A 17,282-nucleotide genomic window follows, 5' to 3' on the forward strand; every position below is an offset into this window, starting at 1 on the left:
GTTATGTGGAAAACTGAGAAATGTTATGCATGTACATACTATTGTATTTACTGGTGACTGTAAAATATTAATCCCCCAATAAAGAAAAAATGAAAGAAATGAAAGGAAATAAATAAAGAATTCATAAAAATAATAGTAATTGAGAAAGGCATAGCTGAAATGGATTGTGTGTGTGAAAAAATGCATCTCTGTGAATATGTTTTCATGTATGCACATGTGTGTGATTCACACAGACATATAAGAGGGCTTAGGGCAGTGGAGAGAAGCAGTTAGAAGTAGAACTTGATTTGAACCTCATTATTCTAACAGGTGATCCCCTATGCACCTGAGTACATTCCATAACTTTGTATAGATATATGCAAATCCTGACATCTGCCTGGAAATCTCTGCTCCATCTTTTAAGGCCCTGCTCAAGTACAAACTCCTCCACGAAGCCTCCCTTGATTTCATGTCTTTGGTTCCCAAAATGATATGACTTCTCCAGTGGTTATGGAACACCACTGCTGGAGTGTGGGGGAGTGTTGGAGACACTGGAACGTGACAGCTAGACTGGAGGAGGAAGAAGGGCTCCATGTTTTGCACATGAAGTTAAGACTGTTGTAAGGATGTGCCTGAGTGATGGATGCTGGGCCTTCTGAATCCAACTCTTGAGGTGACAGGCTTGGAGAATCACTGTTTAATAAATAATCTTGTTGATGCTCATGCTCAGGGAAGTTTGGGAAATACTATTCTAGACTAATCCCCCAACTGATCGATGAGGAAACAGTTTCAGACAATGAAACTGACTCACCCAAAGTCACACAGAACAGTTAATGACTGTACTGGGCTAAAGATAAACCTGTCCAATTGTAACCTCCCCATCTACTTTATACTAAAGCTCCCCACCCCCTGCTAGATCTCATACAGTGTAGATCATTTACTAAATTCCTGTTTGAGGGAGTGAATCAATGAATGATTAAGATCACCACCAGCCATCTGTAAGGACTGTATGAGAGTTGTACATTGAAAGACCAAATTTGATGAGGTACAGAGAAAAAAGAAGTAGAAAATACATCTGAAACCAGAACAGTGGAAAGCAGAAACAGGGCAGAGCAGAGTTTATGAGGCAGACACTGTATACTCTTAACAAATCCTCAAGCTTTGACCACGAAGGTGTAGAAAATGTCTAGAAACTATTCTTTAAGTTCACTCAAAAATCCTTGGCTTGTGACTTATGGAAGACCATCTCTCCCCCAACCCTTACTCTTTCTCTCATCACAGTCACTTTTCAGCACAAATCCCTCTCATCTTGGGTGTGGGGTCAAAGGAACCCTCCTACACTGCTGGTGGGAATGTCAATTGGTCCAACCTCTGTGGAGAACAGTCTGGAGAACTCTCAGAAGGCTAGAAATGGACCTGCCCTATAACCCTGCAATTCCTCTCCTGGGAATATATCCTAAGGAACCCAACACATCCATACAAAAAGATCTGTGTACACGTATGTTTTTGGCATCACAATTTGTAATAGCCAAAACCTGGAAGCAACCCAGGTGTCCAACAACAGATGAATGGCTGAGCAAATTGTTGTATATATACACAATGGAATACTACTCAGTTGTAAAAAATGGTGACTTCACCGTTTTCAGCCTATCTTGGATGGACCTTGACAAATTCATGTTAAGTGAAATAAGTCAGAAACAGAAGGATGAGTATGGGATGATCTCACTCTCAGGCAGAAGTTGAAAAACAAGATCAGAAAAGAAAGCACAAGTAGAACCTGAAATGGATTTGGCATATCGCACCAAAGTAAAAGACTCTGAGGTGGGCGGGTGGGAAGAATACAGGTCCATGAAGGATGATAGATGACATAGCGGGGGTTGCATTGTTAAATGGGAAACTGGGGAATGTTATGCATGAACAAACTATTGTATTTACTGTTGAATGTAAAACAATAATTCCCCAATAAAGAAAAAAATTTAAAAAAAATCCCTCTCATCTCAGTCAAGAGGAAGGCAATATGTCACAAAGGCTCACTCACCTGATGAGTGTGCAGAACTGTAAGAACGATGAATTCCTTAGCGCTCCTACAGAAAAAAAAAAGGGGGGGAGAACAGGAGAGCAGTGTATCATGCACCAGGTATTCATCTAACATAAGAAGCAACACCAGAATTTTCCCCTGGGCTGCATTCCGGTATATGGATCGGAGAGTGAGGGCAATCTGAATACTGGCAAGGTGGCCTTCCCTCCCATCATTTGTGGCAGCTGACAGAAACCATTCATAAAGGTTCACACAGGCAGCTGAAGGCAGGATTACCATTTCCTCTGGGGTTGTCATTTTTCAAGCCTTTTTTTTAGACTCCTTTTCACATTATCTTTGGAGAAATCTCCAAACCTTAGGAACGATTTTATCTTAGCCTAGACTATTCTCAAGGAAAACTAAAGGCCTGAATTATGAAACTCAAAGGGCAGACAACTTAAGTCCTGTGAACCATATACCATGATTACTGGCAATTTGGTACTTAAGCATGAGGAAAAATTCAAAGGAAAAACCCAAAGGAGTTCATTTGGTCATTATGACTCATAGTCAGAGGTTTGTTTTAACTGAAGGATGAGAAAGAGAGAGATAGAGAGAGAGAAGAGGTGCAATAGATGGAAGGCAAGACTCTCCAGGTAGCAAATATTCAAAATGATAAAGAGTTTGAAACTCTTCCACCAATAATTATGCCAGTAATCAAATTGGCTTTGAGGTATGAACATTTTCTCCCAGGAATACATAATCCTTTAACAGAACTCAAAGACATGGAAAGAATTTGCCTTGAAGCAGCTTCCTTTCTCCTTGCTGGGCTTTTTCGAATGCTTCTGGGAAGAAAGGGATTCAAGAAGCAGTCAGAATGTCCTTGATTCTGGGTATTCCAGAAAAAGTCAAGGCCCCCTGCTCAAGGAATTGGACCATTTCCCATATTTGCTGAAGTACAGGATGACTCAGCTCCAGGGTCTGGGAAGCTCCATGGAGAAAGGAGCTGTGTTTCAGGGAAAACACTAGGAAAAACAATCTGACATTTGAACAGAGCAGGGACAGATTATCAGTTGGACTGATTATATGATGTGTCTGCTCTCCATTTTCTTTAGAACAAAACCCAGATCCTTATAATAGCTGTCTCTCTCTCTTCCTTATTCTTGTCCACACAGTGGTCTCCCTCTTTCCCTCAAACATGACCAACACCTTCCTGCCCCAGGCCTTTGCAATGTCTCTTCTCTCTTTCTCCAATACTCTAACCTCCTTCAAACCTTCCCCCCTCCACAACTAGTTTCTTCTCAATGAAGCCAACATTGGCCATACTATCCAACATTTCAGTCTGCATTGTGTAGTCAGTTGTCCCGATCTTGTTTACCTTGGTCTACTTTCTGTGCTTACAGAACAGAAAGTTCATCAATTTCCAGTATATTGTATTATCATTTATCTTTCATTTTTATCTTTTTTTCATTTTTATTTCTTATGGTGTGTCTCCTTCCACTGAATGTAAATGTAAACTGACAGAGATATTTGTTTATCTTATTTATTACTGTATATTAGGTGTCTAGAACAGTGCCTGGTGCACAGTAGACACTTGAAAATAAACATTCATTGAATGGATAACTGATCTGCTGGTCTCTGAGGTCATTGAAAGAATGAGCTCTGTCTTGACTTTGAAGGAGCTATGAATTCTTGTACAAAATGGGGGAACCTGTTCTAGGAAACACAGATATCAACTAGAAGCACAGAAAAGCTCTCTCAGGGAGTCAGGCGGTAGTGCACGTGGTGCAAAAGCGCAAGGACCGGCTTAAGGATGTGGGTTCAAGCCCCCGGCTCCCCACCTGCAGGGGAGTAGTTTCACAAGCGGTGAAGCAGGTCTGCAGGTGTCTGTCTTTCTCTCCCCCTCTCTGTTTTCCCCTCCTCTCTCCATTTCTCTCTGCCCTATCTAACAATGACGACATCAATAACTACAACAGTAGTAACTACAACAACAATAAAAAAAACAAGGCCAACAAAAAGGAAAATAAATAAATAAAAAGGAAAAAAAATTAAAAAAAAGAAAAATAAAATCTTTCTCAGAGGTTAGGCTGAGATCAGAACACACCAACATACCCTGTGGGGTTGAAAGAACTCTTTCTGTATTGGTATGATGGTGAGGGTTATGAGGTGAGGGTCGGGGAATACAATGGACAACTTAGTTTTGAGAAATGACAGATCAAAGGTCATTAGATACCAGACACATTCCAATATATCGAGCTGGAGAGGGAGTATGAGAGTAATACCCGCTCTAGACTACAGGAAAGAGCATTTCAAATCCCACCTGAGGTAGTGAGAAGCTGTTCCATACACAGAGTGCTAAGTCTGCCTTTGAAGGGATGGGAAGAGATCTAGGGCCAGGTAACCTTTTGGGAGAATAAGAAAAGACAACTGGAATGCAAATATTCTAAACCAAGAGGGGCTGGAAGCAACAGAGCAGACTACTCCAGGAAGAGAGAGAACATGCCTGGCTCTATTTGGGGGGAAGACAACCAAGGTCCCCCAAACCAAGATTAAAACCCATGAGATTTATAGCTTTCATCTATTTCTTCCCATTTCTTTTGTATTTCTTTTTGATAGAGACAGAAAGAAATTGAGAGGGAAGGGAAAAAGAGGGAGGGAGGGGGAGGGAGGGAAAGGGAGAGGGAGAGAGAGAGAGAGAGAGAGAGAGAGAGAGAGAGAGAAAGAGAGAGAGAGAGGGATTCAGTACTGTTTCACCACTTGCAGAAGGGGACTGGGAGTTTGAGCCAGGGTCCATGCACACTGTAATGCATACTCTCTACCAGGCATGCCACTACTTGGTCCTGTCTTTCCAATAACTCTATGGAAGGCAATGTATAAGTGGTCAAATGTATGCATGTGTGTGGTTGGAGTATGGGGAAAGGGGTATGTATGTTTATATGTGTGTGTGTTTGTAAGTGTGTGTACATGTGCTCAAGAGCACATTAGAGTTCAGGCATTTGGAAGAATGCTGTGGATGGCATGCATGCGGTGTGTGGTGTGTAGGAAGTGTGGGGGTGATATGCCTGTGTCTGTGCTATGTATTATACATAGTATGTGTGTCATGTGGTGTGCATGGTGTGTGTGTGTGTGTGTGTGTGTGTGTGCTAGGAGTGGTGTGGATGATGATGGTGTATGCATGCACTGTGTGTAGGCCTAAGAGAGAGGGGTATAGTGAATGCAAGTTCTTCTATGTAGATGGTAGTGGTGCCCTAACATTCATTTCTCATTCTGCACAAAAGGGACACAATGGCAGATTCTCTTTATTAACCTTGTAGCTAGGGACTTGCATTTTGTTCTCCTTGAGGCTTTCTTGGAGGGCAATAGAGAGGTGGGAAAACTGTCTTGCTCACAGTGTGCTTGTCTTGGAGTGTTTCTTTAATGGCTTATTTGGTTCTTATTGTCACTTGGTCTGTTCCACTGCACAATAAGTCAAAACAAAGCCGATGAAGGACTGGGGTGGAGGGAATAGCTGGGTGAAGGGAGGTGAGGTGAGGATGTAGTTTGTTCACATTACTGGAAAAGATTGATCTAGAATGTAGGCTGGCCTCTGGGGCCCCTGAAGGGGATGCCAGGAGACCTCACCTCACTATGGTTCTCATTTCAAAGCAAGGGAGGACAGTGGCAGCCCTCTTCCCCTGGTGAGAAAGGAAGGGGACTTTGCTCAGTTGCTGTTAAAGGCCCAAGAGGTCCCATTACCTGATGAGTTCAATGAATCTCTCCCTGGGAGCTTCACTCACATCTTCCTCATTGATAGCTACAATCTGGTCACCAGCCAGGAGTTTGTCCTCAGAGGGGCCTCCTGCAGAGGAGAGGAGAGAGGTGTGAAGGATTCGAGTCACTACTGGGGAAGCACAGATCTGGACAGGAAGTAAAATCAATTTGCTTCCACCCAAGGGAGAGATACTTGCTGAGGCCTGTAGGACATGGTGCGGGCAGAGTGGTGTCAAAGAAGGAACACTATTAAAGTTGCTTGCCACTGCTGCCTGTAGCCAAGGGAGGACCAAGAACCAAATAAAGAATATGCAGTGGGCTAGGACTGATATGGCAGCAAAAGGACCTATGCCCAGACCTGGTTCTCAGATGAGACTGATACACATTCTACTGGTTTGGTTGTAAAGAGGAACATGGCTTTCCATTTTACCAGGAGGGCTTCTGCTTAGGCATAAGAAATGAAGTTCTAGATTGCAGAAGGTGCTAAAGTTGGTGAAAAGAGGAGGAGGAGGAGGAGGAGGAGGAGGAGGAGGAGGAGAAGGCACCTCCTTATTTGCACATTTCTTATACTCACTGATATGGAATGGTCTAGGCATCTACCTGCCTGGAGACAGGGGTATGGACTAAAAGACTGAAAGGGTTTGGTGTTTTTTTGGCCAACACCGAGAGATGTTAATCTCTAACAAATGAAGACAGCAAAGGCACAGACCCTACACTGAATTTCTCTCCCATTTTTACAACTGAGGTTTAGAAAACAGGATCTTGTTCATAGGTGGAACTTAAGAAATAAGGACAGCAAGGGAAAACACAAAGTTAAATGTATACTGCACCAAAGCAAAGGACTCTGGAAATGGAGTAGATAGAGGAGGCTGCGGGGTGGGTGTCTTTGTCTTCTTGGTATATGGTGGAAAAAGACCTGAGTTGGGGGTGAGAATGTTTTGCAGACACCTATCACAGAGGATGGGAAGTTGTACCCATGTGTCAAGAACTGTATTATAAGCCATTAACTCTGTCCCAACCAATAAAATGATGAAAGAAGAGTAGAAAAAAAAAGCAGGCTTATCTGAGGATCATATCTTCTTGGGTAGGCAAGAAGTGGGTTATAGAAATGCCACATTTTATTTTACTTCTTGTGTTTGGCAAGATGTTTTGAAATAAAAGCTTTTTGCAGAATTAGGGATAATGAGAAGTCAAACTTAGCCTAACTCAAACCTCAGACACACTTAATAATACACTCTACTCTCAAATCAGCCTCAAACTTTGTTTAAATCTACTTTAAAGGACCAGGTCCCAGCTGCCCCATCTCTCTAAAGGAAAATAATGTTTTTCCAGTTCCAAAAAAAAAAAAGAAACAAAACTTAATTATGTCACCTGGTCACCTGACCACTGCTTGATGACTTTACAGGGCAAGGCCTGTGTACTGAGTGGCTATGCTGGCTCGGCCAGTAGGCTTCAACACAAAAAGTGCAATGAGCCCTGACCTACTTAGCCAAGTCTCCAAAGAGTACAGTGACTAGAGTAGTGGAGAGCTTCCAGTAGAAAGTTGAACTTGGGTTCCAAATCTGCAATTCACTTGTGTGATCTTAGATAGGGCATTTGGTTTCTTCACATTGCTGTTTCTTCATCTGTGAAATGGGAACATGATGGAACATGAGTATGTTGAGAGGATGAATGAGATTGATCGATAGGCGGCACTTAACACAGCTGTTGATTGAAGTGAATGGGAGTTGGATAAGTGGGAGACAACAATCCCTCCCATCCACCTCATTCCTTTTATCTAGTTCTACCTGAGATGCTAATATTATCATTATCATTATTATTGTTACCAGTTAAAAAACAAACACACATCCCAGGATGGAAGATAGCTCATTCTGTAGGTTGTGTGCCTTACTCTGCATGTAGCTGAGTTCGAGACCCAATACCCCATGGAGCACTACAACACCAAGGGAGGTTTGACACTGGTACCCCACTCTCTGTTTCGCTTCTTCTCCCCATCTCTCTGAAATGAAAAGAATGTGAGAGAAAAAGGTCAACCAGGAGTGATGAGCTCACACTTGTGCAAGGCTCCAGAACCACAGAGAGAGAGAGAGAGAGAGAGAGAGAGAGAGAGAGAGAGAGAGAGAGAGAACACCACAAGCCAGACACTTTCTCTGTATCATGTCTTTGATCTGTGAAGTAAAGATGCCAATCTTTTAAGAGGAGGTCCTTCCTAGTCCCTTCCCCTCTCTCTTCCTCTTAAGAGGTCCTTTTAAAACTGTCTCCCTCACTAGCCTGGGCTCACTGATGGCAGTGGGGACATTGATTTACTAAAAATCCTACTGATTGGCTTGTTGTCTTACTCAACCATAACAGCTCCTTGGTGGGACTCTTGTCTTATGGTCTCAAATATGGAAGCAAACAAGTTCTCTATGCTGGGGGCGGGGTGGGTGGGAGGGGGGTCACCTGAGCTAGAAATAGCTTGACAAGTAGTCAGGACTGCTTTTAGTCTCCTGAATTCTGTTTCCTCTGAAATGAAAGCAGGGGTATCTTGTGGCATGCTGCTCGGTTTTACCTGGTCCCTCTTCCCCAAGACAAATTTGATTTTTGATCAGAGATTTGAAACCCTTGGGACAAACTACCTGAGTCTCAAGTTAGTCACGAACTTCTGTACTAGATTTTCTCGTGCCCTCCACTTGAAGAGCAAGCTCACAAAGGCTCCCCACCCCCTTTACCTCTGAGGATTGCAAAATTCATCAAATTTCTGCAAGACTAGTTTGTACTCCAGCTGCTCCTCTTGACTGAGCGAGAAACTGTTGTAAACATCTAAAGCCTCAGGCCCAGCAACGCAGGAATAAAGCTCTTTTCTGTCTGTCTTTTGTTGTCAATACTTCGCAGACCTGGAACAAACTAGCACTTAGACTTTTCCCCTCTTCATTCATGATGGCAAGATTTCTGGGCTCAGGTTCGTGTGCCACCCCACATGGGAACCTTCACTCCCCCCGTTCATGATGTCTGACAGACTCGGATGCAGACCCTGACCCTGCTGTTTTTTTTTTTTTTTTGACCCTGCTGTTTTATACATAACCCTGGAAAAGTCATTTCTCATTTTCTCTGCTTTGGTTTACTCCTCCATACAATGGGGATGCTATCACTTACCTTGCACACTTAGCTGGGAGGAGTCAACTGGATGAGGTCAAGAACAAAGTGGGTACTTCATCAGTGGTAGCTGCTGTCACTGCACTGTAGCAGGCAGAGATTGCATTCTCCTCTCCCCAACTCTCCCATCTCTGGTCTGTACCCTGATCCCAGTCTTCAGTACTGACCTATTTTATGAGTGTGTGACAGTCTCCACTGTCTGACGGCTAGATTCCTGAGGAAGGAACGGTGCTCTGGACTGCTCTACCACCTTGTTAGGCTTAGAGTAGGCAATCTATAGATACTTGTTGAATTGAATTGAATTGGTCTTTCTGTTTCCAGGTGGTACAGCTCTTCCATGAAGATCCCATGCAAAAGGGGAGCTTTATTATGACCCAGAACCTAGTAGCTGCTGCAGCGACTGAAGTCTCTGTCTAGGCCCCAGCAGCCTCAATGGCTTGTGTCCATTAGTCTTTAAAAAGACCAGTTCCTTCACTGAGTTAGTCAGTCATTGGTTGGCAAATCTTCACCCATTCTTCGTCAATTCCTGGGAGACATTGAACTTGGGAGCTCTGTTCTTTGAGCAGACATGTGGGTGTTGGGGTGTGGGGAGTAGGAGCCGGGGCCAGGGGGATGCTCTGAGGGACACCTACCTGGCCTCACAGATCGCACCACCACAGGCCTCTCACTGCCGGCCACGAAGCCAAAGCCATATATAGGGTCTCGGTGAATGGTCACTTGTCGCAGTGTCTCTGCTGGCAGCGGTTCACATTCCATAGCATTTGCGCTCTCTTCCTGCATCACATGACTGAGGGGGAGGGGAAGATGGGAGCAAAACAAGACGCAAAGGCAACTAAGCCTCAGAATCAGCTAGGAAGGACACCATTTAGGGTTCTGGCCATAACACCCAGGAGTTCACATACTTGGCTAACTGGCAGAGGAGATGCCTGCCTCATAGCTCAGGTTAGAGAAAGGTGTCTACAAGGGAGAAACCACTTGTTTACATGGTCAGAGCCAACAGAGGAAGCTGGTGGCTGAGCCTGATATTAATCCTTCTCCTTCAAGGAGGGGTTGGGACTCCAGAAGGAGCAGAAATGCAAATGTGTTATCCTGATGGTTAATTGGCATCAACCATGGAATTTGCAACCAACTTCCTCAGGCCAGTATGAATCTTGAGGCACCAGATCCTACAAAACCAGCAAATAAGTGAGGGTTGTGGTAGTGGGGAGTGGGAGAGTGTGAGGTTGCTTCTGAGTGCGGAGCCTCTTCCTGAAGTCCTTGTGTAATTTTAAACTTTCATCCCTTGGGTTTTCGATCAGTGATTACAATGGCACACATAAACAAATGTGCCGGTGTCAAGGACAACTGCTGCACATGATTGAATGTAAAGCCCACTTTTTCCGGCTAATGGGGCAATAGTGGGGAAGTGGGTCCTGTGGACAAAAAGGGGGAGCTGCCAACTGATTGGAAGCCCAAATGAGCTGGGAGCAGAGAAATCATGGCCTCGGTACCTAGGAGAGAGATCAGATAGTTTCACCTGGCATCCATACCATGATCTAGTGAAGCTTAAGAATTTACAAGGACTCAATAAAGATGCCACATTAAGGGCCAGGGCAAAGCACAGGGCAAGCAAGGATGGGTCAGATTACAGTAATTGAATTAAGAGCCCTGAGGGGAAGAGGGAATGAGGCCCTCTGGGCTTATGAGGGCCTTTGGTGCCAGGGGCTGGGAAGGAGGCAAAAAGGGCATTGACTGATCAGCAGGTTGACAAAGCAGGGCAGGCAAAAGAGAAGGGGCCAGAACCAAGAGTCCCAGAGCTTTAGCTCCCTGACTTGGCACAACTCTTCCCCTAGAATTTTCATGGTAATAGATGAGGGTTTATTCTCTTAGTGTCTATGTTTTCAAAAAGTAAGGCTTTAGGCAAGGCCATTTGGAACAAGGTACAGAGGGCCATGCTCTAATTGATCAAATGTGTAGAAGGTTTGCAGAAGATGCAGGAGGTTTCCGAGGCTTTGCAAAGGCTGTTGACTGGCTAAGAATACCAAATTCCTCAGTAGCAAATGGTTTCGAGCAATTAGATTGTTTATCAGGACACAAATTCAGTAATTAGAGAGGAACTTTAGGCCTATTTATGTGAAGGGAGATTTGGAGTAATTATATCAAGGGGAATTCATATTCCTGGGCTTGTCTCTATCATGGAGTGTGGAAGGCAAGACAGGCTGTGGTTGATTATGCTCTTTGAGAATCTGGACACAGCAGTCTGGTGGCACTCAGGATGACTCGGGGAGTGGGGTGGTGTGGGTAATCTTGTCTGTCACCACTTAGTGAGGTAGAAAGGGCTCTAGGATGTGGTCAGGTCTCCTGAAGGTGAATTTGGAAACAGGTTCCTTCTTTCCACACCACTAAGACGGTCAGTTGAGAGTCACTTAGAAGCTGGAACATGGCTGATGGGTGTCCTGGACAGGCACCCTCCCAGGACAAGAGCTCAGTGAGGGTGGCCTCAGGCAGGTGCAGCTCTCATTTCTGCTCCTGGTGGCAGGCAGGAGCCCAGCCTTGAAGAGGGCCAGAGAAGATTCCTGCAGCTGCAGTCTTGCTTCAACCCCTAGGGCTGCTTCCAAAATGAGCCCCGCACTTCCTGTCCTCCGAACACATCAGGACTGAAAAAGCTTCTTGGGATGGTGCCAGCTCATTTTGACACAGACACCTGGCAGGGAAGGCTGGAAGGTAAGAGTCCACTGGGCTGCATAACCAACCTAGGGCATGGGGAGCATGGACACTGGCAAGGGAGGTCTAAGCTCATGTGGGCATGCTTGGCACAGTGGCCAGTGCTCAGAACCTTCTGGCTACTGCAGGCTCAGTTTCAACTCCTTTTCCTGTTTCCAATGCTGCAGGCATTTGAGTTTCCACAGGGCCTTCAGGCACACCAATCCCCATGACATTAGAGCCTCCTGGAGCCAGAGGACCAAGTCGCTTAGAGTCATTCACGACACAAGCATTTTTGACCTGACCGTTTTGATTAACACTAAGCCATCAACAAGTATTTATTGAGTGCCTACTCAGTCCAAACTTTAAGGTACATAAGACAAGTGATCAGGCTCTGCCTTCGAAGAGCTTCCACTCTAGCAGGAACAGATGAGATAGCTGTGCACTGAATGGAACATTCCAGCAGTAACTAAGAATAGCCAATAAAGTCTGTACTGAAGGTCCAAGTTGGGGGTCCAGAGAATGGGATGGAGGAGCTGGAGTGGGCCACATGGAGGTGGCAGAAATTGGGTCAGATGGCCCAGAAAGGGGAGTGGTGGGAACAGAGATGTGATGCTAATCTCTGCCCATGGGTGGCCCCCCTTCCTGTGGGGAAGTCCAGTTCTTTGTCCCATGAGCTCATCTCCAGGTATCACAAGAGCACCTGGGTCACCCCTTACTCAGTCCTAAGGATTGACCCCCGACTCCATCCTCTCCCTCACTCTGTAAGCAGGGTTTTCCTCACACTGTCTGTGCCTCTCCAGGCATCTGGGGGAAGAAAGCACCTCCAGGAAAAGAATAGAACTGAAGACCATTTTACAATGCAAATGCCAGTTGTCCCTTCTCTCCTGGGGTTCACAGCTTTCAGTGTCTGCAGCTCAGTCCCTCTGAAATTTGCTAAGTGCTTGGAGACTTGGGAGTGACACTGAAGGCAAGCAGTGACAGATGACAGGAGCTCATCTGTCCTTGGGCCACGTGACTACCCTCCTGGGGGGGGGAAAGAGACAATTTGACTTTGAAAGATGTCTGGCTGCTGGTCCCTTCAAACAGTGCAACCCTGAGCAGAAATTATGAAGAGGCCTTCAGTTTGTTTCCGGAATCTGCTATATTCTTCTGTTGTTGGCTCCAAGGCACACAAATACCTTCATTCTACCTAAGGCCCTGTGCTGGGTTTCACCTCTGAGGTCAGTAACATGGTAATGTGGGTAAAGGCTGAGTCTTTTTACTTCTCTATAACGACAATAGTACTTTAATTTTAATTTTATTTATTTCAATGAGAGAGAAAGGTACAGAAAGAAATATCAGAGCACTGCTCAGCTCTGGTTCATGGTGGTGCTGGGGGTTGAACTTGGGACCTTGGAGCCTCAGGCTGGAAAGTCTTTTCCAGCACCATTATGCTTCCTCCTCAGCCCAACAACAGCCCTATATATAAATTTGGTTCTTCTTATGCTTAGACCTATTACTTCATCTGAGAAAAGGTGCTTTTGCGTATCCATTATTTCACAGCCTCTAGTTGTCCTTTCAAACAAGCACCTTGTCCCCCCAAGCCTCCCTCATAGGTAATGGAAAATCAAGTACCAGAGAAACTAAGCACTCTAGGAATCCAGCTGCAGTCAGGTCTCTCTCAACCAGGGTCCACAATCTCAGAGCTCAGCCCCCTTCCTGGATCCTCTGGTCATTCAGGTGTCATCATAGGGCCCATAGCCAGCAACACACCACTTTCCTGGCCTGGCCTGGCTGTCTAGTCCCCATTCTAATTAACCTGTCTCTGATCCCATTCACGCTGCATTGCTGGGAGAATGAGATGAGATCACGGCCACAGGAGCATTTGGGAAGGTTAAACGCATCACAAAGATGTATAGGTGATGCTATTACTGGTAGCATTATCTGGGGTGGGGTGGGGGAGGAGTGAAGCAGAGATAAACTTCACCTGCTTCATCAGGGCCCTTTCTCCATCAACTGCTTGCTGTGAGTGGGGCTGCAATGTGTTCTATCCCCCGAATAGACAGTTCTTGTCCTGATGAGACAGTTGTTAGACGAGACGTGCATGCCTGACTCTGGCTCCTCTGTGGGCTAAGCTGATCGCCCTGCTTTGCTGTTCCAAAGAGGGACTGGCGGCTGGAGCTTGTGCTGATAATTGTTGCTAGGCAGAACTTGGTTAAAGGGCAAGTGAACTGAGATGATGGATTGGATTGGTTCAGAGCAGATGCTCTTGTCCTTAAACTTTGAAGCAAGTAAATAGAAATGTAACAGTCAGGGAGTTGGCCATTGGCACACCTGGTTGAGTGCACCTGTTACGATGCACAAGAACCTGAGTTCAAGCCTCTGGTCCCCACCTGCAGAGGGGAGGCTTCATGAGTGGTGAAGCAGTGCTGCAGGTGTCTCTCTCTCTTTATTTCTTTGTCTTCCTCTGCTCCCAGTTTCTGTTTCTAGCCAACAAATATGTAAAATATTAAAAAAAGAAATAAAAATCTAAGCAGCTAGTAGCCTGGCAGGTGGCACAGAGGATGGATTGCTGGATCTTCAAGCATGAGGTCCCAATTTTGAACCCTGGCAAGGCATGTGCCAGAGTGATGCTCTAGGTTTCTGTTCCTGTCTTTTGCTTCCTCATAAATAAATCTTTTTATTTTAGTTTAGGTTTTTAAGAAATGCAACAGACTTTCCAGCATCAGCTCCAGATTCTTCATCTCTCCCTGCCTTTGGCTCCTATTACTTTACATTTGGTTAGCTCCTTGGGGAGTCTTGTCACTCCACTCGCAACTGGCAAGATTTGGAGCCAAGTGGGGCCAATTAGTCCTCTGATTTTAATCACAGGCGACTGACTCTCCTGGAAGCTCCAGAGGATCCAGCATGGCAACTGGGCCCCCAGGAGATGCCACCTTCTCTTAGTGGCAGTGATGAGAGCCCTGTCCCTAGGGTCCTGGAGTAGCTAGTCTGGGTGGCCTTGAGAGGAGGACTTGGACACAAACTCTTCTTCCTGGAAAAGAGCCCTGACTTGAGCTAGCTACTCCTTACCCAGGCATGGTTGCTCCAGCTCGAATGTGCAATCAACTGGAGGGATCATAAAAATGATTTGGCTGGGGGTCGGGCGGTAGTGCAGTGGGTTAAGTACATGTGGCACCAAGTGCAAGGACTGGCATAAGGATCCCGGTTCTAGCCCCAGGCTCCCCACCTGCAGGGGAGTCAATTCACAGGCAGTGAAGCAGGTCTGCAGGTGTCTATCTTTCTCTTCCCCTCTTTCTCTCTTCCCCTCCTCTCTCCATTTCTCTCTGTCCTATCCAACAATGAACGACATCAACAATAACAATAATGACCACAACAAAGCTACAACAACAAGGGCAACAAAAGGTGAGAAAATGGCCTCCAGGAGCAATGGATTCATGGTGCAGGCACTGAGTCCCAGCAATAACCCTGGAGGCAAAAAAAAAAAAGGTTCTGCTGCAATAGATTTGAGTTTCTAACCAATCCCTGGTTGGCTGGCTCACAGACCACTCTCTGAAAAGCCAGAGTATCAAAGAATGTTGTTCTCAGGCATCAGAAAAGCCTCGGTTAGGTGGGAAGACCAGGACGCTTTTATTCCCTCAGGTGCCAGTACTGAAGGCTAGGAGAAAAGATCCATATATTCTTGCAAACAAAGGACTCACTGCCTGAATCAAATTTACCCCAGGAGAGAACTGGTGTGTATGGGGTGTCTAAATGTATATGAAATAAGCCAGTGAAGGTTGTTTTAGAGGAAAGGAGAGTAAGATGTGTATAGATTGGGGAACTCTTTAGACCTACTGAAGACTCTGGTCAGCAGAAGGACTGACAGCCTGAGGACTCTTGACATCTGATAGGAAGGAAAATGCTAGGAAATTACTGTCATTTACTATGGCCTCACTATGCAACAGAAATTGTTCACATTCTTAATAACTTACGAGTGGGGAGTGTGGTTGTTATGCTAAGGATCAGGAAACTGACATGTGGGGAGAGAGATTCAGCAACTTGATTTAGGACACACACCTGTCCTGTGGGAGAACCGCAATAGTAACCCAGGGTTCTTCAACTCTAGAGCCAAATTTCCTACAAGCTTCCAGTCAAGGACCTGTGGACTCAACAGTTATCCAGAAGGCGACAAGTAGATTCGGTGGTGGGAAGAGTCAGGAGACATTTCCTCAGATGAACTGAGGACCACCCAGTGTTATCTGTCAGAACAACCTTCTTTGAAGCCACAGACCCAGAGGAGACGTTTCAGAAATCCTGGTCCTGGAACTGACTTTCTTTATGTTTCTAAGTTCACCTTCCAGTATGGCAAATTCAGCCCAGACGCCTGATGTGCCTGTTAACTTCAATCACTACCATACAGAATTCCATTGGCCTCTGGTCGTCCCTCAGAGCCCAAGCTTATTCCACAGTGGTCTGTTCATGCCCCGACACCACCCTCTTCCTTCCTTCAAACTCTTCCACTGTGCACTCTGGAATGCTCAGTCAAGGGCATATTTTCCTATATCTGTGACTGATTCTCTGAACATTACCTTCATCTTCCTTCCCAGTGGAAGACTGGTTGTTTCCTTGAGGACTTCAGTTGTCCACCATCATTCCCAGATGAAAGCTGGTCTCCCCTCCACACCCCTCCCCCAATCTCATGACCTTCAGGATCCAAAGATAGATGCCACCTTCAGGTCATCACTTCTCATTCTATGCCTGTGTCCACTTTGATCATTCTTTCTTCCACCTCATTGTTATCTAGACATCCTGGGTAGTCCTTACAGTCACTAAGGATATAAATACTTAGTCATATGGGCTCTTCCCTTCCACTTCAGTTTTTTTAATGTTATCATAAAAACATAAATAAAATAAAAATGTTATCATAAGATAGGTGGAACAGAGAAGCTGCCATTTTAATAATTTTCAAGCATTAGAAGAGGTGTTAATTACATCCACATTGTTTTGCAACTATCCATCTCCATACTTTTTCCATTATCCCAAGCTGAAATTGTGACTTAAATTTTTATTTATTTATAAGAAGGAAACAGAGAAAGAGAGAAAGAGAGAGAGAGAGAGATCTTCATCTATTATTCTGGAGTGTCTTATATATTTTCATTTCCCACCATTTTCATCAGTAATTAATCTTGGCAAACTTTAAGCATTTTTACTTGCAGGATGTGCAAAAATAAATAAATAAATTAATAAATTAATAAATAAATCTTTCTCTGTTAAAAAAAAAGAATCTTCCACAGTAACTGCATCATTTTACGTTTTTAACCGCGCTTCATAAGGGTTCTTATTTTTCTACATCTTTACCAGCACTTACCGATCTTCATATATGTACGTATGTGTATCTATCTATCTATCTATCTATCTATCTATCTATCTATCTATCTATCTACTGTGTTTATAATCCTATCTTAAACACTAACTCCTCATTCTTCTGCCTCCCAGCTGCATTCCTTAGCAGCCACCATTATGCTTTCTATCTATATTGATGCAACTGTTCTAGAAGCCGCATATAAGTAATATCATGTAATATTCACATTTTTATATTACTAATGCAATTCACAGCATGATGCACTCAAGGTTATACCATGTTTTAGCATATGTCTCCATTCGAAGTGGAAGTGATATTGTATACGTGTACCACTTTTTATATATACATTTCTTCATCTGTCAGTGGGCAGATGGGATATCTTGGGTTGTTTCTACC

The 17,282-nt window shown here is 44.7% G+C and overlaps 1 protein-coding gene across 1 annotated transcript in view; it reads right to left on the minus strand.

Annotated features, from left to right (window-relative positions):
* FRMPD3 (FERM and PDZ domain containing 3) overlaps positions 1-9,661 on the minus strand; it is a 112,508-nt gene extending 102,847 nt beyond the window's left edge. The window contains exons 1-3 of the mRNA XM_007530622.3: positions 9,511-9,661; positions 5,729-5,831; positions 2,018-2,063 (exon numbers count right to left, since the gene is read on the minus strand). Of these exons, the coding sequence (XP_007530684.1) occupies positions 2,018-2,063; positions 5,729-5,831; positions 9,511-9,658 (297 nt within the window). The 5' untranslated portion in view covers positions 9,659-9,661. The remainder of the gene's footprint in view (positions 1-2,017; positions 2,064-5,728; positions 5,832-9,510) is intronic.
* Positions 9,662-17,282: the final 7,621 nt, after the last annotated feature.

This window comes from Erinaceus europaeus, chromosome X (assembly GCF_950295315.1).
Source record: "Erinaceus europaeus chromosome X, mEriEur2.1, whole genome shotgun sequence".
NCBI lineage: Eukaryota > Metazoa > Chordata > Mammalia > Eulipotyphla > Erinaceidae > Erinaceus > Erinaceus europaeus.